The following is a 23193-nucleotide window of genomic DNA, read 5'->3' on the forward strand; positions in this document are numbered from 1 at the left end:
CCTTACACAGCCTGGAGGTGTGTTATGGGTCATTGTTCTGTTCAAAACAAATGATAGTCCCACTAAGGACAAACCAGATGGGATGGCATATCGCTGCAGAATGCTGTGGTAGCCATGCTGGTTAAGTGTGCCTTGATTTCTAAATAAATCACAGACAGTGTCACCAGCAAAGCACCCCAAAGCAAAGCACACCACCTCCTCCATGCTTCACGGAGGGAACCACACATGCAGAGATCATCTGTTAACCTACTCTGCGTCTCACAAAGACAAGGTGATTGGAACCAAAAATCTAAAATTTAGACTCATCAGACCAAAGGACAGATTTCCAATTGTCTAATGTCAATTGCTCATGTTTCTTGGCCCAAGCAAGTCTCTTCTTCTTATTGGTGTCCTTTAGTAGTGTTTTTTCTCCATCATTTCAACCCTGAAGGCCTGATTCACACAGTCTCCTCTGAACCGTTGATGTTGAGATGTGTCTGTTATGTGAACTCTGTGAAGCATTTATTTGGGCTGCAAACTGAGGTGCAGTTAAACTCTAATGAACTTATCCTCTGCAGCAGAGGTAACTCTGGGTCTTCCTTTCCTGTGGCGGTCCTCATGAGAGCCAGTTTCATCATAGCGCTTGATGGTTTTTGGCGACTGCGCTTGAAGAAACTTTGAAAGTTCTTGAAATGTTCCGTATTGACTGACCTTCATGTCTTATAGTAATGATGGACTGTCGTTTCTCTTTGCTTATTTGAGCTGTTCTTGCCATAATATGGACTTGGTATTTTACCAAATAGGACTATCTTCTGTATACCTCCCCTACCTTGTCACAACACAATTGGCTCCCACAAGTCTAGGCTTGTGCACAAGACCACCCACCTACACAATAAAGTGTAAATTACAACACAAACATGGCCGTGTCTCTTCACAGTCCTGTTACGTGCAGTAAGGTGTTCTTTTGTCTGGTTTTAAATCTGTTTTTATTGCTACCTTGAGTTACCTGGGTTACCAGAGAGTTCCATGTATTCATGGCTCTTTTGAATACTGTGTGTTTCCCAGCCTCTGTTCTGGACCTGGGGACTGTGAAGAGACCTCTGGTTGCATGTCTTGTGTTGCCACAATCAACAGCATGATCAACTCTATGCGAAGGAGATGTGTTGCGCTGCATGAGGCAAATGGTGGTCACACCAGATACTGACCCTACCTTTTCTTAAGGTATCTGTGACCAACAGATGCATATCTGTGTTCCCAGTCAAGTGAAATCCATAGATTATGGCCTAATTTAGTTATTTAAAAAGACCGATTTTCTTATATGAACTGCAAATTATATTTTTTTATCCGTATACATGTGGTGGACTGAGGCCCTGATTGGTCAGGCTTTATGATACTCACTCCCTGATTGGTCAGGTTGTAATGTACATGCAGCGGATTCAGTCTATGATTGGTCAGGTTGGACTGTACTCACCCCCTGATTGGTCAGGTTGGACTGTACTCACCCCCTGATTGGTCAGGTTGGACTGTACTCAGCCCCTGATTGGTCAGGTTGGACTGTCCTCAACCCCTGATTGGTCAGGTTGGACTGTCCTCAACCCCTGATTGGTCAGGTTGGACTGTGCTCAGCCCCTGATTGGTCAGGTTGGACTGTGCTCAGCCCCTGATTGGTCAGGTTGGACTGTGCTCAGACCCTGATTGGTCAGGTTGGACTGTACTCAGCCCCTGATTGGTCAGGTTGGACTGTACTCAGCCCCTGATTGGGCAGGTTGGACTGTACTCACCCCCTGATTGGTCAGGTTGGACTGTACTCAGCCCCTGATTGGGCAGGTTGGACTGTACTCAGCCCCTGATTGGGCAGGTTGGACTGTACTCAGCCCCTGATTGGGCAGGTTGGACTGTACTCAGCCCCTGATTGGGCAGGTTGGACTGTACTCAGCCCCTGATTGGGCAGGTTGGACTGTACTCAGCCCCTGATTGGTCAGGTTGGACTGTACTCACCCCCTGATTGGGCAGGTTGTCGGTCTTGAGCTCGCGGTGGTTGGAGTACTGGATGTAGACTGGCTGGTTGCGTACGTGAGGTGTTGCTGTGGTGTAGTAGTTCACCATGGTGATCGCTGCCTCTTCAGAAGCCATTTCTATAAAAGCCTGGTTGGTTAGGGAGGGAACAACAAAGATACTTACGTCAGACACGTACGCTTGTACAAGACAAAGCTACAGTGAAATGTATGTATATTAGTACCAATAGAAACTTAGTCCGGGATTCAATCCGATCGCGATTTGGACAATGCGCCATTGAAAGGTCATTTACGTTTGCGCCGTCATATGCAGCGTTTACCTTGAATGTGATCTCCGCAAATGTGGGAACATTGCTTTTAACCTTTTACTGCAGTGGGCTAAATCAGGGTCACCACAGTGATCAGGGTACTGTGTTACTAACTAAATCAGGGTCACACAGTGATTCTTGGAAGTCTTAAACAAATCTACTTTGTAACAGAAGTATCCACCTCACATATGGTTATGTGTTTAAAATAAAGAAGACACCTGTACCATGTCAGATACAGAGTTGACATGTATTACATTTTGAGTTTGCATCCCAATATTACACTTTATAAACATCACAGAAGACTGACATTTTGAACCCAGAGACCTGAAAATAGCTGTGCAGCAACGCTCCCCATCCAACCTAACAGAGATTGAGAGGATCTGCAGAGAAGAATGGGAGAAACTCCCCAAATACAGGTGTGCCAAGCTTGTAGTGACATACCCAAGAAGACTCTAGGCTGTAATCGCTACCAAAGGTCCTTCAACAAAGTACTGAGTAAAGGGTCTGAATACTTATGTAAATAATGTATTTCAGTTTTCATTTTTTTAATAAATTAGCTAAAATTTATAAAAACTTGTTTTCGCTTTGTCGTTATGGGTTATTGTGTGTAGATTGACGAGAAAATAAAAAAAATGTAATCAATTTTAGAATAAGTCTGTAACGTAACAAAATGTGGAAAAACTTTTCATATGCTATTTTTTATTTTTATTTATTTAAGTCTGATATGATTTTGCATAACCACAAATCACTTGCTCTATGCAGATTTTTTTTTTACTGACATTTTAAATTTTTATTAATCACACAAAGTTAAAGAACTACAAATCCAATACAGCCTATTCCAGCCCCGCGCTGCAACACTTCCTGGCTGGGGGCTGTGCGCACGTGAAGAGCCGAGTGAAAGACTTTTAGAAGCGCAGCGCACAGGTATAAAAGTTGGTCTAATTTACTTGAAACTAAAGTCTACTGAAGTTATACTTTTGTCCTTGTGTTTCTTGGCTATTTCCATTGTTTTGTTCACAAGCTATTTTGTTTTTCTATGTTTGAGTTTCAACTGCTAGAGAAGAGAAGACAACGCTTCCACCAAAGATGTGTATAACTAAACCAAGATAGACCACAGCCCGTCGTTTCAAACGGGGGAACAAATGAGTCACAGTGGGCAGAACAAGCAAGGAGGTGGGCAGAGCCAAGCACAAACTAGCGAGATCCTATTGGCGCGTTGTAGCACATATTTGCATATTTCCGTTAGGGAACACCTACTCTGTGAAGTGCGCGCGTGCAATAACTCAATTCGCCTTTGCACTCCTTCTAAACAATACAATTTTTTTTTACTTTAAAAAAGGGTAAAGTCTACAAAACTTAGACCACTCTGTTCGTAACAGATTCTAGTTTTGGGAACAGGAAACTGTATTGAGATCAAATGTTTTATCAATGAGAAAAGTAGCAGAATGCCGGCCAAACTATCTCATTCCATCTTCTCCCACTGCCGGATACTTGGCTTCCACTCACTACCATATTTGGTAGTGAGTGGAAACACCAAGGGGATGCTTCACATTTACACATCCAGTGAAATATCTGTCTCACTGTTCTATCTGTGCTTCTACCAGTCAGACTCAATCTCACAGGCACAAACAGGACTTGAGTCACGTTACCGCGGTAACCCCCGGGCCTTAAAGGCAGGTACATTTTTTTGTCTCTATGTGATATTTAGGTTAGACTCAGGTCACAGAAAATTAAATTAAACAATATACCACATTACTTCTTACTACTAATACACAGCAGGTAGCCTAGTGGTTAGAGTGTTGGACTAGTAACCGAAAGGTTGCAAGATTGAATCCCTGAGCTGACAAGGTAGTTAAACCCACTGTTCCTAGACCGTCATTGAAAATAATAATTTGTTCTTAACAGACTTGCCTAGTTAAATAAAGGTAAAATATTGTTTATATTACAAAGCATGCTCATATTTTTTATTTTTTTGTTGGTGTAATTGTTATGGGAAAAAAATTTGTTGGCTGATAGATTTTTTAATCTACCTGCCACAGTGTCTGGTGGACCAAAAAGTTACTTTTATTTCCTGCCTGTCACTCAGTCAGAGTCTGCAGTACAGAGCAAATATGGATGTTCAGAACTTCTTCCGAAAGAGAGTCAAAAAAAGAGAGCAGGTTGATCAGGTTGAGTACGAGCAGGAAGTAGTGAATGAGAAGGCACGAGCAGGAAGTAGTGAATGAGAGGGCAGAGCAGGAAGTAGTGAATGAGAGGGCAGAAGAGGAAGTAGTGAATGAGAGGGCAGAGCAGGAAGTAATGAATGAGAGGGCAGAACAGGAAGTAGTGAATGAGAGGGCAGAAGAGGAAGTAGTGAATGAGAGGGCAGAAGAGGAAGTAGTGAATGAGAGGGCAGAACAGGAAGTAGTGAATGAGAGGGCAGAACAGGAAGTAGTGAATGAGAGGGCAGAACAGAAAGTAGTGAATGAGAGGGCAGAACAGAAAGTAGTGAATGAGAGGGCAGAACAGGAAGTAGTGAATGAGAGGGCAGAAGTGGAAGTAGTGAATGAGAGGGCAGAAGAGGAAGTAGTGAATGAGAGGGTAGAAGAGGAAGTAGTGAATGAGAGGGAAGGGCAGCCAGAAAGTCAAAGTGCAGCAGAGTTAGCCACAGGTTTGTGCAGGGTTGGTGGTAGCTAACTAGTTAGTCTCCCTCAGCATAAGGGTTGGTGGTAGCTAACTAGCTAGTCTCCCTCAGCATAAGGGTTGGTGGTAGTTAGTCTCCCTCAGCATAAGGGTTGGTGGTAGCTAACTAGCTAGTCTCCCTCAGCATAAGGGTTGGTGGTAGTTAGTCTCCCTCAGCATAAGGGTTGGTGGTAGCTAACTAGCTAGTCTCCCTCAGCATAAGGGTTGGTGGTAGCTAGTCTCCCTCAGCATAAGGGTTGGTGGTAGCTAACTAGCTAGTCTCTCTCAGCATAAGGGTTGGTGGTAGCTAACTAGCTAGTCTCCCTCAGCATAAGGGTTGGTGGTAGCTAACTAGCTAGTCTCCCTCAACATAAGGGTTGGTGGTAGCTAACTAGCTAGTCTCCCTCAGCATAAGGGTTGTTGGTAGCTAACTAGCTAGTCTCCCTCAGCATAAGGGTTGGTGGTAGCTAACTAGTTAGTCTCCCTCAGCATAAGGGTTGGTGGTAGCTAACTAGCTAGTCTCCCTCAGCATAAGGGTTGGTGGTAGTTAGTCTCCCTCAGCATAAGGGTTGGTGGTAGCTAACTAGCTAGTCTCCCTCAGCATAAGGGTTGGTGGTAGCTAACTAGCTAGTCTCCCTCAGCATAAGGGTTGGTGGTAGCTAACTAGCTAGTCTCTCTCAACATAAGGGTTGGTGGTAGCTAACTAGCTAGTCTCCCTCAGCATAAGGGTTGGTGGTAGCTAACTAGCTAGTCTCTCTCAACATAAGGGTTGGTGGTAGCTAACTAGCTAGTCTCCCTCAGCATAAGGATTGGCTAATGCTAATAAGCTAGCGATAGCACTCTGCATTCTTAAGCTACTGGGTGACAGGCTGTGTTATAAATTAATATAATTAGTGAATGGGCAAACTAAGGATGTTGATATAAGTCATTATATTAGGAAAATCTGTTTATTTCCAGCAAGTGTATTTGATGGGTTTTGGTTCTGTAGCTAGCTTGGCAAGCTAGCCACGTTGGTAGCTACTGGTTTGCTAGCTAGCTGAGACCGAAGAGACGTGAGAACGTTTTTTTCCTGACTGAAGCATATATCCCCTCAGACGTTTACAGCCAAAAGGATATTTGCTAATATGTTCAGTGACCATTGTCCTCGTTGCCTGCATAAGAAATGTGAAGATACCTAAATCTTGCTCACGTATTATTACGTTTGCCAGCAGAGGATGCCCCCCCCTTTGATCTAAGCCCCCTCAATGTCTTCAAATCCTAGAAACACCCATAGTCACAATGTTATAAATGTTAACATTTACAATGTCATTTTTTCCCCCATTCATTCCAATGCAAGTTTTGCACCTTTTAAGAGACACAACTATGGGGAAATGGAACTTGGGTTGTACTAAATAAGACTCATTCTCAGCTAAACGGAGGACACATTATGCTGGATCTCTCTTGATACCTAATAGAACCAATCAAGCCAGACAAATTGGACAGGATAATTTATGTATCAGAGTATTTAGTAAATGGAGTCTTTCTATTCTTGTGTAAATTTCACATTTCCATTTGAATGTGAAAGGGTCCTTGAGCAGAATGTGGGGAAGCAGGGGGGAGGCAGGAAGAGGCAGGGGAGAACAAGTGAAGGTAGTGGAAGACAGGGGGAGACCGGGAGAGGCATGGGGAGGACAAGTGAAGGTAGAGAAAGGCAGGGGGAGGTAGAGAAAGGCAGGGGGGTAGAGGAAGGCAGGGGGAGGTAGAGAAAGGCAGGGGGGTAGAGGAAGGCAGGGGGAGGTAGAGAAAGGCAGGGGGGTAGAGGAAGGCAGGGGGAGGTAGAGGAAGGCAGGGGGAGGTAGAGAAAGGCAGGGGGGGTAGAGGAAGGCAGGGGGAGGTAGAGAAAGGCAGGGGGGTAGAGCAAGGCAGGGGAGGTAGAGGAAGGCAGGGGGAGGTAGAGAAAGGCAGGGGGGTAGAGCAAGGCAGGGGGGTAGAGGAAGGCAGGGGGAGGTAGAGAAAGGCAGGGGGGTAGAGCAAGGCAGGGGGGTAGAGGAAGGCAGGGGGGGTAGAGGAAGGCAGGTGGAGGCAGGGGGAGAACAAGTGAAGTTAGAGGAAGGCAGGGGGAGGTAGAGGAAGGCACGGGGGAGGTAGAGCAAGGCAGGGGGAGGTAGAGAAAGGCAGGGGGGGTAGAGCAAGGCAGGGGGGGTAGAGGAAGGCAGGGGGGGTAGAGCAAGGCAGGGGGAGGTAGAGAAAGGCAGGGGGGGTAGAGCAAGGCAGGGGGGGTAGAGGAAGGCAGGGGGGGTAGAGCAAGGCAGGGGGGTAGAGGAAGGCAGGGGAGGTAGAGGAAGGCAGGGGGGGGGGTAGAGAAAGGCAGGGGGGTAGAGGAAGGCAGGGGGGGTAGAGGAAGGCAGGGGGGGTAGAGGAAGGCAGGGGGAGGTAGAGAAAGGCAGGGGGGGGTAGAGGAAGGCAGGGGGGTAGAGGAAGGCAGGGGGGGTAGAGCAAGGCAGGGGGGGTAGAGGAAGGCAGGGGGGGTAGAGCAAGGCAGGGGGGGGTAGAGGAAGGCAGGGGGGGGTAGAGCAAGGCAGGGGGGGTAGAGCAAGGCAGGGGGGTAGAGGAAGGCAGGGGGGTAGAGCAAGGCAGGGGGGTAGAGCAAGGCAGGGGGGGTAGAGGAAGGCAGGGGGGGTAGAGGAAGGCAGGGGGAGGTAGAGAAAGGCAGGGGGAGGTAGAGAAAGGCAGGGGGGTAGAGGAAGGCAGGGGGAGGTAGAGAAAGGCAGGGGGAGGTAGAGGAAGGCAGGGGGAGGTAGAGAAAGGCAGGGGGGGTAGAGGAAGGCAGGTGGGGTAGAGGAAGGCAGGTGGGGTAGAGGAAGGCAGGGGGGGTAGAGGAAGGCAGGGGAGGTAGAGCAAGGCAGGGGGGGTAGAGGAAGGCAGGGGAGGTAGAGCAAGGCAGGGGGGGGTAGAGGAAGGCAGGGGGGGTAGAGGAAGGCAGGGGGGGTAGAGGAAGGCAGGGGGGGTAGAGGAAGGCAGGGGAGGTAGAGCAAGGCAGGGGGGGTAGAGGAAGGCAGGGGAGGTAGAGCAAGGCAGGGGGGGTAGAGAAAGGCAGGGGGGTAGAGGAAGGCAGGGGAGGTAGAGGAAGGCAGGGGGGGTAGAGGAAGGCAGGGGGGGTAGAGGAAGGCAGGGGGGGTAGAGGAAGGCAGGTGGAGAACAAGTGGAGGTAGAGGAGACTGTTCCTACCTGGTTTTTCCCTTTCAGCATCAACAGGTTGGTGACTCTACCGAAGGGGACTCCTAGAGAGATGAGCTCAGCCTCAGACACCTCGATGGGAACCTTGCGGACGTGGAGGACTCGGGAAGGACCACAGGGAGAACGATCTCCTTTAAACTGTCTGCTATCGTTGCCATTAGCTGTAGGATGGGAGAGAGAGAGGGTAGAGGGGGCAGAGCAGAGAGAGAGGGAGAGAGAGATGGAGAGGGGGTGAGAGAGAGAGGGGGGGGTAGAGAGAGAGAGAGAGAGAGAGACAGAGAGAGAGAGAGACAGAGAGAGAGAGAGAGAGAGAGAGAGAGAGAGAGAGAGAGAGAGAGAGAGAGAGAGAGAGAGAGAGAGAGAGAGAGAGGGGGCAGAGCAGAGAGAGAGGGAGAGAGAGATGGAGAGGGGGTGAGAGAGAGAGGGGGGGGGTAGAGAGAGAGAGAGTGAGGGAGAGAGCGAGAGAGAGAGAGATGGAGAGGGGGTGAGAGAGAGAGAGAGAGAGAGAGAGAGAGAGAGAGAGAGAGAGAGAGAGAGAGAGGGGGTGAAAGAGAGAGAGGGAGGGAGAGAGAGAGAGAGAGATGGAGAGGGGGTGAGAGAGAGAGAGAGAGAGAGAGAGAGAGAGAGAGGGGGTGAAAGAGAGAGAGGGAGGGAGAGAGAGAGGGGGTGAAAGAGAGAGAGGGAGGGAGAGAGAGAGCGAGAGAGAGAGCGAGATAGAGGAAGAGAGAGAGAGAGAGAGAGAGAGAGAGAGAGAGAGAGAGGGGGCAGAGCAGAGAGAGAGGGAGAGAGAGATGGAGAGGGGGTGAGAGAGAGAGGGGGGGGTAGAGAGAGAGAGAGTGAGGGAGAGAGCGAGAGAGAGAGAGATGGAGAGGGGGTGAGAGAGAGAGAGAGAGAGAGAGAGAGAGAGAGAGAGAGAGAGAGAGAGAGAGAGAGAGAGAGAGAGAGAGAGAGGGGGTGAAAGAGAGAGAGGGAGGGAGAGAGAGAGAGAGAGAGAGAGAGATGGAGAGGGGGTGAGAGAGAGAGAGAGAGAGAGAGAGAGAGAGAGGGGGGGTGAAAGAGAGAGAGGGGGGGAGAGAGAGAGGGGGTGAAAGAGAGAGAGGGAGGGAGAGAGAGGGGGGGAGAGAGAGGGGGGAAAGAGAGAGAGGGAGGGAGAGAGAGAGGGGGTGAAAGAGAGAGAGGGAGGGAGAGAGAGAGGGGGTGAAAGAGAGAGAGGGAGGGAGAGAGAGAGGGGGTGAAAGAGAGAGAGGGAGGGAGAGAGAGAGGGGGTGAAAGAGAGAGAGGGAGGGAGAGAGAGAGAGAGAGAGAGAGAGAGAGAGAGAGAGAGAGAGCGAGAGAGAGAGCGAGATAGAGGAAGAGAGAGAGAGAGAGGGAGAGAGAGAGAGAGAGAGAGAGAGAGAGAGAGAGGGAGAGGGAGAGAGAGAGAGAGAGAGAGAGAGAGAGAGAGAGAGAGAGAGAGAGAGAGAGAGAGAGAGAGAGAACAGCAGTCAGTAAGGGCACAGCTTAAAACCCCTTCTGGAAATGAGGATACAGTCTGAGGGAACACTTAAGGAAATGATTAATTAGGCACCGAACGGGGAAAAAAGGGACTGAAACTGGGAGGGACTACCAGAACTTGTCCAATAACAAACGTTGGTTTTGTCTTTCCAATGCACAACGTTTTGCTATATTGTGCCATATTGAATATCACCCAGTTGATTGTGGGTCATCAATAATGACAGAACTTGACGAAACACATACATAGTTTATAGAATGCGGCTCAGCCAAGCGGTGCTCCTTAACATTGTGTGTTACGCAGCCTGGCCAGCCAAGCGGTGCTCCTTAACATTGTGTGTTATGCAGCCTGGCCAGCCAAGCGGTGCTCCTTAACATTGTGTGTTATGCAGCCTGGCCGGCCAAGCGGTGCTCCTTAACATTGTGTGTTATGCAGCCTGGCCAGCCAAGCGGTGCTCCTTAACATTGTGTGTTATGCAGCCTGGCCAGCCAAGCGGTGCTCCTTAACATTGTGTGTTATGCAGCCTGGCCGGCCAAGCGGTGCTCCTTAACATTGTGTGTTATGCAGCCTGGCCAGCCAAGCGGTGCTCCTTAACATTGTGTGTTATGCAGCCTGGCCAGCCAAGCGGTGCTCCTTAACATTGTGTGTTATGCAGCCTGGCCAGCCAAGCGGTGCTCCTTAACATTGTGTGTTATGCAGCCTGGCCGGCCAAGCGGTGCTCCTTAACATTGTGTGTTATGCAGCCTGGCCAGCCAAGCGGTGCTCCTTAACATTGTGTGTTATGCAGCCTGGCCAGCCAAGCGGTGCTCCTTAACATTGTGTGTTATGCAGCCTGGCCGGCCAAGCGGTGCTCCTTAACATTGTGTGTTATGCAGCCTGGCCAGCCAAGCGGTGCTCCTTAACATTGTGTGTTATGCAGCCTGGCCAGCCAAGCGGTGCTCCTTAACATTGTGTGTTATGCAGTCTGGCCAGCCAAGCGGTGCTCCTTAACATTGTGTGTTATGCAGCCTGGCCAGCCAAGCGGTGCTCCTTAACATTGTGTGTTATGCAGCCTGGCCAGCCAAGCGGTGCTCCTTAACATTGTGTGTTATGCAGCCTGGCCAGCCAAGCGGTGCTCCTTAACATTGTGTGTTATGCAGCCTGGCCAGCCAAGCGGTGCTCCTGTGGAAGCCTTGTCATTGTTCCTCTAAACAAACAGGAACATTCCCAGCATGCAAACTATGGACACACCCACCCTGTCTACCATCCTTCTTCCATTAAATCACACAGAGAAACATGGAGACAGAGAGAAACATGGAGACACAGAGAAACATGGAGACAGAGAGAAACAGGGAGACAGAGAGAAACAGGGAGACAGAGAGACACAGGGAGACAGAGAGAAACAGGGAGACAGAGAGACACAGGGAGACAGAGAGAAACAGGGAGACAGAGAGACACAGGGAGACAGAGAGAAACAGGGAGACAGAGAGACACAGGGAGACAGAGAGAAACAGGGAGACAGAGAGAAACAGGGAGACAGAGAGACACAGGGGGACAGAGAGAAACAGGGAGACAGAGAGAAACAGGGAGACAGAGAGACACAGGGAGACAGAGAGAAACAGGGAGGCAGAGAGAAACAGGGAGACAGAGAGAAACAGGGAGACAGAGAGAAACAGGGAGACAGAGAGAAACAGGGAGACAGAGAGAAACAGGGAGACAGAGAGAAACAGGGAGACAGAGAGAAACAGGGAGACAGAGAGAAACAGGGAGACAGAGAGACACAGGGAGACAGAGAGACACAGAGAGACAGAGAGAAACAGGGAGACAGAGAGACACAGAGAGACAGAGAGAAACAGGGAGACAGAGAGAAACAGGGAGACAGAGAGAAACATGGAGACAGAGAGAAACAGGGAGACAGAGAGAAACAGGGAGACAGAGAGAAACAGGGGGACAGAGAGAAACAGGGAGACAGAGAGAAACAGAGAGACAGAGAGAAACAGGGAGACAGAGAGAAACAGGGAGACAGAGAGACACAGAGAGACAGAGAGAAACAGGGAGACAGAGAGACACAGAGAGACAGAGAGAAACAGGGAGACAGAGAGAAACAGGGAGACAGAGAGAAACAGGGAGACAGAGAGAAACAGGGAGACAGAGAGAAACAGGGAGACAGAGAGAAACAGGGAGACAGAGAGAAACAGGGAGCCAGAGAGACACAGGGAGACAGAGAGACAGGGAGAAACAGAGAGAAACAGGGAGACAGAGAGAAACAGGGAGACAGAGAGAAACAGGGAGACAGAGAGAAACAGAGAGACAGAGAGAAACAGGGAGACAGAGAGAAACAGGGAGACAGAGGGCCCGGAGGGAGAGAGAAACAGGGAGACAGAGAGAAACAGGGAGACAGAGAGAAACAGGGAGACAGAGAGAAACAGGGAGACAGAGAGAAACAGGGAGACAGAGAGACACAGGGAGACAGAGAGACACAGATAGACAGAGAGAAACAGGGAGACAGAGAGAAACAGGGAGACAGAGAGAAACATGGAGACAGAGAGAAACAGAGAGACAGAGAGAAACAGGGAGACAGAGAGAAACATGGAGACAGAGAGAAACAGAGAGACAGAGAGACACAGGGGGACAGAGGGAAACAGGGAGACAGAGAGAAACAGAGAGAAACAGAGAGAAACAGGGAGACAGAGAGAAACAGGGAGACAGAGAGAAACAGGGAGAAACAGAGAGAAACAGGGAGACAGAGAGAAACAGGGAGACAGAGAGACACAGGGAGACAGAGAGAAACAGGGAGACAGAGAGACACAGGGAGACAGAGAGAAACATGGAGACAGAGAGACACAGGGAGACAGAGAGAAACAGGGAGACAGAGAGACACAGGGAGACAGAGAGAAACAGGGAGACAGAGAGACACAGGGAGACAGAGAGACACAGGGAGACAGAGAGAAACATGGAGACAGAGAGACACAGGGAGACAGAGAGAAACAGGGAGACAGAGAGACACAGGGAGACAGAGAGAAACATGGAGACAGAGAGAAACAGGGAGACAGAGAGACACAGGGAGACAGAGAGAAACATGGAGAAACAGAGAGACACAGGGAGACAGAGAGACAGAGAGAAACAGGGAGACAGAGAGACAGAGAGAAACAGGGAGACAGAGAGACACAGGGAGACAGAGAGAAACATGGAGACAGAGAGACACAGGGAGACAGAGAGAAACAGGGAGACAGAGAGAAACAGAGAGACACAGGGAGACAGAGATACAGAGAGAAACAGAGAGACAGAGAGAAACAGAGAGACAGAGAGAAACAGGGAGACAGAGAGACACAGGGAGACAGAGAGACACAGGGAGACAGAGAGAAACAGGGAGACAGAGAGAAACAGGGAGACAGAGAGAAACAGGGAGACAGAGAGAAACAGAGAGATAGAGAGAAACAGGGAGACAGAGAGAAACAGGGAGACAGAGAGACACAGGGGGACAGAGAGAAACAGGGAGACAGAGAGAAACAGGGAGACAGAGAGACACAGGGAGACAGAGAGACACAGGGAGACAGAGAGAAACAGGGAGCCAGAGAGAAACAGGGAGACAGAGAGACACAGGGAGACAGAGAGACACAGGGGGACAGAGAGAAACAGGGAGACAGAGAGAAACAGGGAGACAGGGAGACAGAGAGAAACAGGGAGACAGAGAGAAACAGGGAGACAGAGAGAAACAGAGAGACAGAGAGAAACAGGGAGACAGAGAGAAACAGGGAGACAGAGAGAAACAGGGAGACAGAGAGACACAGAGAGACAGAGAGAAACAGGGAGACAGAGAGACACAGAGAGACAGAGAGACACAGGGAGACAGAGAGACACAGGGAGACAGAGAGACACAGAGAGACAGAGAGAAACAGGGAGACAGAGAGACACAGAGAGACAGAGAGAAACAGGGAGACAGAGAGAAACAGGGAGACAGAGAGAAACAGGGAGACAGAGAGAAACAGAGAGACAGAGAGAAACAGGGAGACAGAGAGAAACATGGAGACAGAGAGAAACAGAGAGACAGAGAGACACAGGGGGACAGAGAGAAACAGGGAGACAGAGAGAAACAGAGAGAAACAGGGAGACAGAGAGAAACAGGGAGACAGAGAGAAACAGGGAGAAACAGAGAGAAACAGGGAGACAGAGAGAAACAGAGAGAAACAGAGAGAAACAGGGAGACAGAGAGAAACAGAGAGACAGAGAGACAGAGAGAAACAGGGAGACAGAGAGACACAGGGAGAAACAGAGAGAAACATGGAGACAGAGAGACACAGGGAGACAGAGAGAAACAGGGAGACAGAGAGACACAGGGAGACAGAGAGAAACAGGGAGACAGAGAGACACAGGGAGACAGAGAGAAACATAGAGACAGAGAGAAACAGAGAGACAGAGAGAAACAGGGAGACAGAGAGAAACAGGGAGACAGAGAGACACAGGGAGACAGAGAGAAACAGGGGGACAGAGAGAAACAGGGAGGGAGAGAGAAACAGGGAGACAGAGAGAAACAGGGAGACAGAGAGAAACAGGGAGACAGAGAGACACAGGGAGACAGAGAGACACAGGGGGACAGAGAGAAACAGGGAGACAGAGAGAAACAGGGAGACAGAGAGAAACAGGGAGACAGAGAGACACAGGGAGACAGAGAGAAACAGGGAGGGAGAGAGAAACAGGGAGACAGAGAGAAACAGGGAGACAGAGAGAAACAGGGAGACAGAGAGAAACAGGGAGACAGAGGGCCCGGAGGGAGAGAGAAACAGGGAGACAGAGAGAAACAGGGAGACAGAGAGAAACAGGGAGACAGAGAGAAACAGGGAGACAGAGAGAAACAGGGAGACAGAGAGACACAGGGAGACAGAGAGACACAGATAGACAGAGAGAAACAGGGAGACAGAGAGAAACAGGGAGACAGAGAGAAACATGGAGACAGAGAGAAACAGAGAGACAGAGAGAAACAGGGAGACAGAGAGAAACAGAGAGACAGAGAGACACAGGGGGACAGAGGGAAACAGGGAGACAGAGAGAAACAGAGAGAAACAGAGAGAAACAGGGAGACAGAGAGAAACAGGGAGACAGAGAGAAACAGGGAGAAACAGAGAGAAACAGGGAGACAGAGAGAAACAGGGAGACAGAGAGAAACAGAGAGAAACAGAGAGAAACAGGGAGTCAGAGAGAAACAGAGAGACAGAGAGACACAGGGAGACAGAGAGAAACAGGGAGACAGAGAGACACAGGGAGACAGAGAGAAACATGGAGACAGAGAGACACAGGGAGACAGAGAGAAACAGGGAGACAGAGAGACACAGGGAGACAGAGAGAAACAGGGAGACAGAGAGACACAGGGAGACAGAGAGACACAGGGAGACAGAGAGAAACATGGAGACAGAGAGACACAGGGAGACAGAGAGAAACAGGGAGACAGAGAGACACAGGGAGACAGAGAGAAACATGGAGACAGAGAGAAACAGGGAGACAGAGAGACACAGGGAGACAGAGAGAAACATGGAGAAACAGAGAGACACAGGGAGACAGAGAGACAGAGAGAAACAGGGAGACAGAGAGACAGAGAGAAACAGGGAGACAGAGAGACACAGGGAGACAGAGAGAAACATGGAGACAGAGAGACACAGGGAGACAGAGAGAAACAGGGAGACAGAGAGAAACAGAGAGACACAGGGAGACAGAGATACAGAGAGAAACAGAGAGACAGAGAGAAACAGAGAGACAGAGAGAAACAGGGAGACAGAGAGACACAGGGAGACAGAGAGACACAGGGAGACAGAGAGAAACAGGGAGACAGAGAGAAACAGGGAGACAGAGAGAAACAGGGAGACAGAGAGAAACAGAGAGATAGAGAGAAACAGGGAGACAGAGAGAAACAGGGAGACAGAGAGACACAGGGGGACAGAGAGAAACAGGGAGACAGAGAGAAACAGGGAGACAGAGAGACACAGGGAGACAGAGAGACACAGGGAGACAGAGAGAAACAGGGAGCCAGAGAGAAACAGGGAGACAGAGAGACACAGGGAGACAGAGAGACACAGGGGGACAGAGAGAAACAGGGAGACAGAGAGAAACAGGGAGACAGGGAGACAGAGAGAAACAGGGAGACAGAGAGAAACAGGGAGACAGAGAGAAACAGAGAGACAGAGAGAAACAGGGAGACAGAGAGAAACAGGGAGACAGAGAGAAACAGGGAGACCAAGAGACACAGAGAGACAGAGAGAAACAGGGAGACAGAGAGACACAGAGAGACAGAGAGACACAGGGAGACAGAGAGACACAGGGAGACAGAGAGACACAGAGAGACAGAGAGAAACAGGGAGACAGAGAGACACAGAGAGACAGAGAGAAACAGGGAGACAGAGAGAAACAGGGAGACAGAGAGAAACAGGGAGACAGAGAGAAACAGAGAGACAGAGAGAAACAGGGAGACAAAGAGAAACATGGAGACAGAGAGAAACAGAGAGACAGAGAGACACAGGGGGACAGAGAGAAACAGGGAGACAGAGAGAAACAGAGAGAAACAGGGAGACAGAGAGAAACAGGGAGACAGAGAGAAACAGGGAGAAACAGAGAGAAACAGGGAGACAGAGAGAAACAGAGAGAAACAGAGAGAAACAGGGAGACAGAGAGAAACAGAGAGACAGAGAGACAGAGAGAAACAGGGAGACAGAGAGACACAGGGAGAAACAGAGAGAAACATGGAGACAGAGAGACACAGGGAGACAGAGAGAAACAGGGAGACAGAGAGACACAGGGAGACAGAGAGAAACAGGGAGACAGAGAGACACAGGGAGACAGAGAGAAACATAGAGACAGAGAGAAACAGAGAGACAGAGAGAAACAGGGAGACAGAGAGAAACAGGGAGACAGAGAGACACAGGGAGACAGAGAGAAACAGGGGGACAGAGAGAAACAGGGAGGGAGAGAGAAACAGGGAGACAGAGAGAAACAGGGAGACAGAGAGAAACAGGGAGACAGAGAGACACAGGGAGACAGAGAGACACAGGGGGACAGAGAGAAACAGGGAGACAGAGAGAAACAGGGAGACAGAGAGAAACAGGGAGACAGAGAGACACAGGGAGACAGAGAGAAACAGGGAGACAGAGAGAAACAGGGAGACAGAGAGAAACAGGGAGACAGAGAGAAACAGGGAGACAGAGAGAAACAGGGAGACAGAGAGAAACAGAGAGACAGGGAGAAACAGGGAGACAGAGAGAAACAGGGAGACAGAGAGAAACAGGGAGACAGAGAGAAACAGGGAGACAGAGAGACACAGGGGGACAGAGAGAAACAGGGAGACAGAGAGAAACAGGGAGACAGAGAGAAACAGGGAGACAGAGAGAAACAGGGAGACAGAGAGAAACAGAGAGACAGAGAGAAACAGAGAGACAGAGAGAAACAGAGAGACAGAGAGAAACAGGGAGACAGATGTACCTGGAACCCAAAAGGGTTCTCCCACGGGGAACAGCTGAATAACCCTTTTGGGAGAAAGAAATCTTGTGTGTACTGGTATACTCCTATTCTGTCTGTATGGATGTTTGGGCCTGCCTTCGCTGTGGGTGTAGCTGTGTCGTGCCTAATTGCTGCTTCCAGCTATATTATTATTGGTGTTGGTTGTGTCGGTGGCATAAAACATGGCCTGCTTATGTTCCCGATGACATGATGAGTATTGTATTACCACCACTAGCTGGCTAAATAAGACCTGTCCTTATTGCCTCGGCGAGGAACTTTGAGACAAGCTGTGTTTTCTAAAATGGGACCTGATGGTCCCTGGTTCAAAGCGTTTATTTATTTATTTTTTATTTCTCCTTTATTTAACCAGGTAGGCTAGTCGAGAACAAGTTCTCATTTACAACTGCGACCTGGTCAAGATAAAGCAAAGCAGTGCGACAAAAACAACAACACAGAGTTACACATGGGATAAACAAAACATACAGTCAATAATACAGTAGGGAAATCTATATACAGTGCAAATGAGGTAGGTAATGTGTAATGCACTGTGGATGGAAAAGAGTGGAATTTGAGATGTTGTCTGCTCTGTTGGTCAGTAACTAGTTGACTTAGTCTGTTTTTAGATGTTTGCACTTGCTGTTTGGGATCTGAGTAGCTCCGATGAACTGGTCCCACCCACAGCACATGGCCTACAGCAGAGCCTGGACCTGCTAGAGCAGTACTGCCAGACCTGGGCCCTGGCAGTAAACACCCAAAAAAGACTAAAATAATGATTTTCCAGAGAAGATCCAGATCTCAGGGAATTAGACCAAAGTTCTCAATTGGTACAACATATATAGAGTACTGCACACACTACAATTACTTAGGTTTAAAAATAAGCTCAACTGGACACCTTAATGAGGCAGTGAATGAACTGAGAGAGAAAGCACGCAGGGCATTCTACGCCATTAAAAAACAAATTCAAATTGAAATACCTATTCAAATTTGGCTAAAACTAATTGAATGTGTTATTGAACCAATTGCACTTTATGGCAGCGAGGTGTGGGGTCCAAAACAAGATTTCATCAAATGGGACAAACACCCCATTGAAACCCTGCATGCAGAGTTCTGTAAGATTCTCCTACATGTCCAGATGAAAACTACAAACAATGCATGCAGGGCAGAATTAGGCCAATATCCACTAATAATAAAAACTCAAAAAATAGCAATTAAGTTATGGAAACATCTAAAATACAGTGACCCCCTCTCATATCATTACCAAGCCCTGCAATGCCAAGAGCTGAGCAAAGAAAAGAGTCCCCTCATCCAGCTGGTCCTGGGGCTGAGTTCACAAACCTGTTCTACTAACACACTGAAGCCTCAGGACCAGAACATCCAATCAATCAGGATAAAACAAATTACAACACAGTCAAAACAAAACTATATTGCTTATTGGGAAACACAAGCACAAACACAAAGCAAAATGCAGTGCTATCTGGCCCTAAATTGACAGTACACTGTGGCTAACTATTTGACCATGGTTACTGATCAAAACCTTAGAAAAACCTTGACAAAGTACAGGCTCAGTGAGCACAGCCTTGCCATTGAGAAGGGTAGACACAGGAAAACCTGGCTCCCTGTAGAGGAAAGGCTGTGCAACCACTGCACAACAGCAGAACCTGAGACGGAGCTGCATTTCCTGACCAAATGTGAAAAATATAAAACAATTAGTGTCATTTCCCCAAATGTATGACCATATGAGAGACACATATTTTCCTCAGATCACACAGATCCACAAAGAATTCGAAAACAAACCCAATTTTGATAAACCTCCATATCTACTGGGTGAAATACCACAGTGTGCCATCACAGCAGCAAGATTTGTGACCTGTTGCCACAAGAAAAGGGCAACCAGTGAAGAACAAACACCATTATAAATACAACCCATATTTATGCTGATCCTTTTGTAGATTAACCATTTGTACATCGTTACAACACTATATATATATATATATATACATAATATGACATTTGTAATGTCTTTATTATTTTGAAACTTCTGTATGTTAAATGTTTACTGTTAATTTTTATTGTTTATTTCACTTTTGTATATTATCTACCTCACTTGCATTGGCAATGTTAACATATGTTTCCCATGACAATAAAGCCCCTTGAATTGAATTGAGAGACTAGAGAGAGAGACTAGAGAGAGAGACTAAAGAGAGAGAGACTAGAGACTAGAGACAGAGAGAGAGAGAGAGAGAGAGAGAGAGAGAGAGAGAGAGAGAGAGAGAGAGAGAGAGAGAGAAAGAGAGAGAGAGACTAGAGACAGACAGAGAGAGAGAGAGAGAGACAGAGAGAGAGACAGAGAGAGAGAGAGAGAGAGAGAGAGAGAGAGAGAGAGAGAGAGAGAGAGAGAGAGGAGAGAGAGAGAGAGAGAGGAGAGAGAATAGAGGGAGACTAGAGACAGAGAGAGACTAGAGCGAGAGAGAGAGAGAGAGAGAGAGAGAGAGAGAGAGAGAGAGAGAGAGAGAGAGAGAGAGAGAGAGAGAGAGAGAGAGAGAGAGAGAGAGAGAGAGAGAGAGAGAGAGAGCGAGAGAGAGAGAGAGAGAGAGAGAGAGAGAGAGAGAGAGAGAGAGAGAGAGAGAGAGAGAGAGAGAGCGAGAGAGAGAGAGAGAGAGAGAGAGAGCGAGAGAGAGAGAGAGAGAGAGAGAGAGAGAGAGAGAGAGAGCGAGAGACTGCGCAACAGGCCCAACCCCCATCCTACAACCTAAGAGGTATGTATCACATGCTCAACATGATCTGCTCACACCTACTGTGATGGTCCGGACCTAAACCACACAAAAACAACACTAAACACTATGGAACACAAAGCTTTTAATATCTCATCCTGGAATATCCAAGGTCTGAGGTCATCTGCCTTTGGCCTAAAGAGCAGGAACCTGGACTTCACCAAAGAAATCAGAAATAAAGACATTGTCATCCTACAAGAAACATGGTATAGAGTAGAGGTCGACCGATTATGATTTTTCAACGCCGATACCGATTAAACTTCGTTTGGCGAAGTTGGCTGTCTTTGTTAGGAAGACATAGTATTCACGCAGTTCGCAACGAGCCAGGCGGCCCAAACTGCTGCATACACCCTGACTGCTGCATACACCCAAACTGCTGCATACACCCAGACTGCTGCATACACCCTGACTGCTGCATACACCCTGACTGCTGCATACACCCTGACTGCTGCATACACCCTGACTGCTGCATACACCCAAACTGCTGCATACACCCTGACTGCTGCATACACCCTGACTGCTGCATACACCCTGACTGCTGCATACACCCTGACTGCTGCATACACCCAAACTGCTGCATACACCCTGACTGCTGCATACACCCTGACTGCTGCATACACCCTGACTGCTGCATACACCCTGACTGCTGCATACACCCAAACTGCTGCATACACCCTGACTGCTGCATACACCCTGACTGCTGCATACACCCAAACTGCTGCATACACCCTGACTGCTGCATACACCCTGACTGCTGCATACACCCTGACTGCTGCATACACCCAAACTGCTGCATACACCCTGACTGCTGCATACACCCTGACTGCTGCATACACCCTGACTGCTGCATACACCCAAACTGCTGCATACACCCTGACTGCTGCATACACCCTGACTGCTGCATACACCCAAACTGCTGCATACACCCTGACTGCTGCATACACCCTGACTGCTGCATACACCCTGACTGCTGCATACACCCTGACTGCTGCATACACCCTGACTGCTGCATACACCCTGACTGCTGCATACACCCTGACTGCTGCATACACCCAAACTGCTGCATACACCCTGACTGCTGCATACACCCTGACTGCTGCATACACCCTGACTGCTGCATACACCCAAACTGCTGCATACACCCTGACTGCTGCATACACCCTGACTGCTGCATACACCCAAACTGCTGCATACACCCTGACTGCTGCATACACCCTGACTGCTGCATACACCCTGACTGCTGCATACACCCTGACTGCTGCATACACCCTGACTGCTGCATACACCCAAACTGCTGCATACACCCTGACTGCTGCATACACCCTGACTGCTGCATACACCCAAACTGCTGTGAAACAGGGAAGGGACTCAGGGGTATGCTAATTTGGTATAGAGCCGACCTAACCCACTCTATTAAATTAGTTAAAACAGGAACATTTTATATCTGGCTAGAAATTAAAAAGGAAATGATCTCAGATAAAAATTGGCCTCCTGTGTGCTACCTATATCCCCCCACTAGAATCCCCATACTATAATGAAGACAGCTTCTCCATCCTAGAGGGGGAAATCAATCATTTCCAGGCCCAGGGACATGTACTAATCTGTGGTGACCTAAATGCCAGAACTGGACAAGAACCTGACACCCTCAGCACACAGGGACACACACCTACCTGGAGGTGACAACATTCACTCCCCCATATACCCCCCTGGACACAACATAACCAACAAAAACGGGTCACAACTCCTGCAGCTCGGCCGGAAGCTGGATATGTACATAGTCAATGGTAGGCTTCGAGGGGACTCCTATGGTGGTCTCTCAGAGCGTTCATAGTCAGCCCACTGACACACCTATCAGATCACAGCAAAATCACAGTCTACTTGAACAGATCAATACTCAATCATGAGGCATCAAAGTCAAAGGAGCTGAATAATATTAAGACATGCTATAGATGGAAGGAAAGTAGTGTGGAAATCTACCTAAAAACAATTAGACAACAACAAATTCAATCCCTTCTAGACAACTTCCTGGACAAAATGTTTCACTGTAATAGTGAAGGTGTAAACTTGGCAGTAGAAAACCTAAACAGTATATTTCACCTCTCAGCTTCCCTATTAAATCAAAAAATCTCAAATAATAACCGAAGAAAATGAACAACAATGACAAATGGATTGATGAAGAATGCAAAAACCTAAGAAAGATATTGAGAAACCTGTCCAACCAAAAACATAGAGACCCAGAAAACGTGAGTCTACGCCTTCACTATGGTGGATCACTAAAACAATACAGAAATACACTACGGAAAAAGAAGGAACAGCATGTCAGAAATCAGCTCAATGTAACTGAAGAATCTATAGACTCTAACCACTTCGGGGAAAACTGGAAAACACTAAACAAACAAAAACACAAAGATCTATCCAAAACAGAGATGTGTGGATAAACCACTTCTCCATATTTTTGGCTCTATAACAAAGAATAAAGAGCAAAAACATATACATGATCAAATACAAATCTTAGAATCAACTATTAAAGACAACCAGAACCCACTGGATTCTCCAATCACATTGAATGAACTACAGTCAGCCAGTCAGTCAGTCAGTCAGTCAGTCAGTCAGTGGACCAGACTGATATTCAGTCAGTCTGTCTGTGTATAGACTGGCTCCTAACCTGTCTGTGTATAGACTGGCTCCTAACCTGTTTGTGTATAGACTGATCTGACAGAGAGAATCCTAGAGGTCTGACAGAGAGTCCTAGAGGTCTGACAGAGAGAGTCCTAGAGGTCTGACAGAGAGTCCTAGAGGTCTGACAGAGAGCGTCCTAGAGGTCTGACAGAGAGAGTCCTAGAGGTCTGACAGAGAGAGTCTAGAGGTCTGACAGAGAGTCCTAGAGGTCTGACAGAGAGAGTCCTAGAGGTCTGACAGAGAGAGTCCTAGAGGTCTGACAGAGAGAGTCCTAGAGGTCTGACAGAGAGAGTCCTAGAGGTCTGACAGAGAGAGTCCTATAGGTCTGACAGAGAGAGTCTAGAGGTCTGACAGAGAGTCCTAGAGGTCTGACAGAGAGAGTCCTAGAGGTCTGACAGAGAGAGTCCTAGAGGTCTGACAGAGAGAGTCCTAGAGGTCTGACAGAGAGAGTCCTAGAGGTCTGACAGAGAGAGTCCTAGAGGTCTGACAGAGAGAGTCCTAGAGGTCTGACAGAGAGAGTCTAGAGGTCTGACAGAGAGAGTCCTAGAGGTCTGACAGAGAGAGTCCTAGAGGTCTGACAGAGAGAGTCCTAGAGGTCTGACAGAGAGTCC

At 48.3% G+C, this 23193-nt stretch overlaps 1 protein-coding gene across 1 annotated transcript in view; it reads right to left on the minus strand.

The window, feature by feature from the left end:
* ptbp3 (polypyrimidine tract binding protein 3) overlaps positions 1 to 23193 on the minus strand; it is a 98164-nt gene that overhangs the window by 41028 nt on the left and 33943 nt on the right. Inside the window, exons 3-4 of the mRNA XM_038987447.1 lie at positions 8171 to 8340; positions 1978 to 2124 (exon numbers count right to left, since the gene is read on the minus strand). Of these exons, the coding sequence (XP_038843375.1) occupies positions 1978 to 2124; positions 8171 to 8340 (317 nt within the window). The remainder of the gene's footprint in view (positions 1 to 1977; positions 2125 to 8170; positions 8341 to 23193) is intronic.

The sequence above is a fragment of the Salvelinus namaycush genome, unplaced genomic scaffold (genome assembly GCF_016432855.1).
Source record: "Salvelinus namaycush isolate Seneca unplaced genomic scaffold, SaNama_1.0 Scaffold73, whole genome shotgun sequence".
NCBI classification, from domain to species: Eukaryota; Metazoa; Chordata; class Actinopteri; order Salmoniformes; family Salmonidae; genus Salvelinus; species Salvelinus namaycush.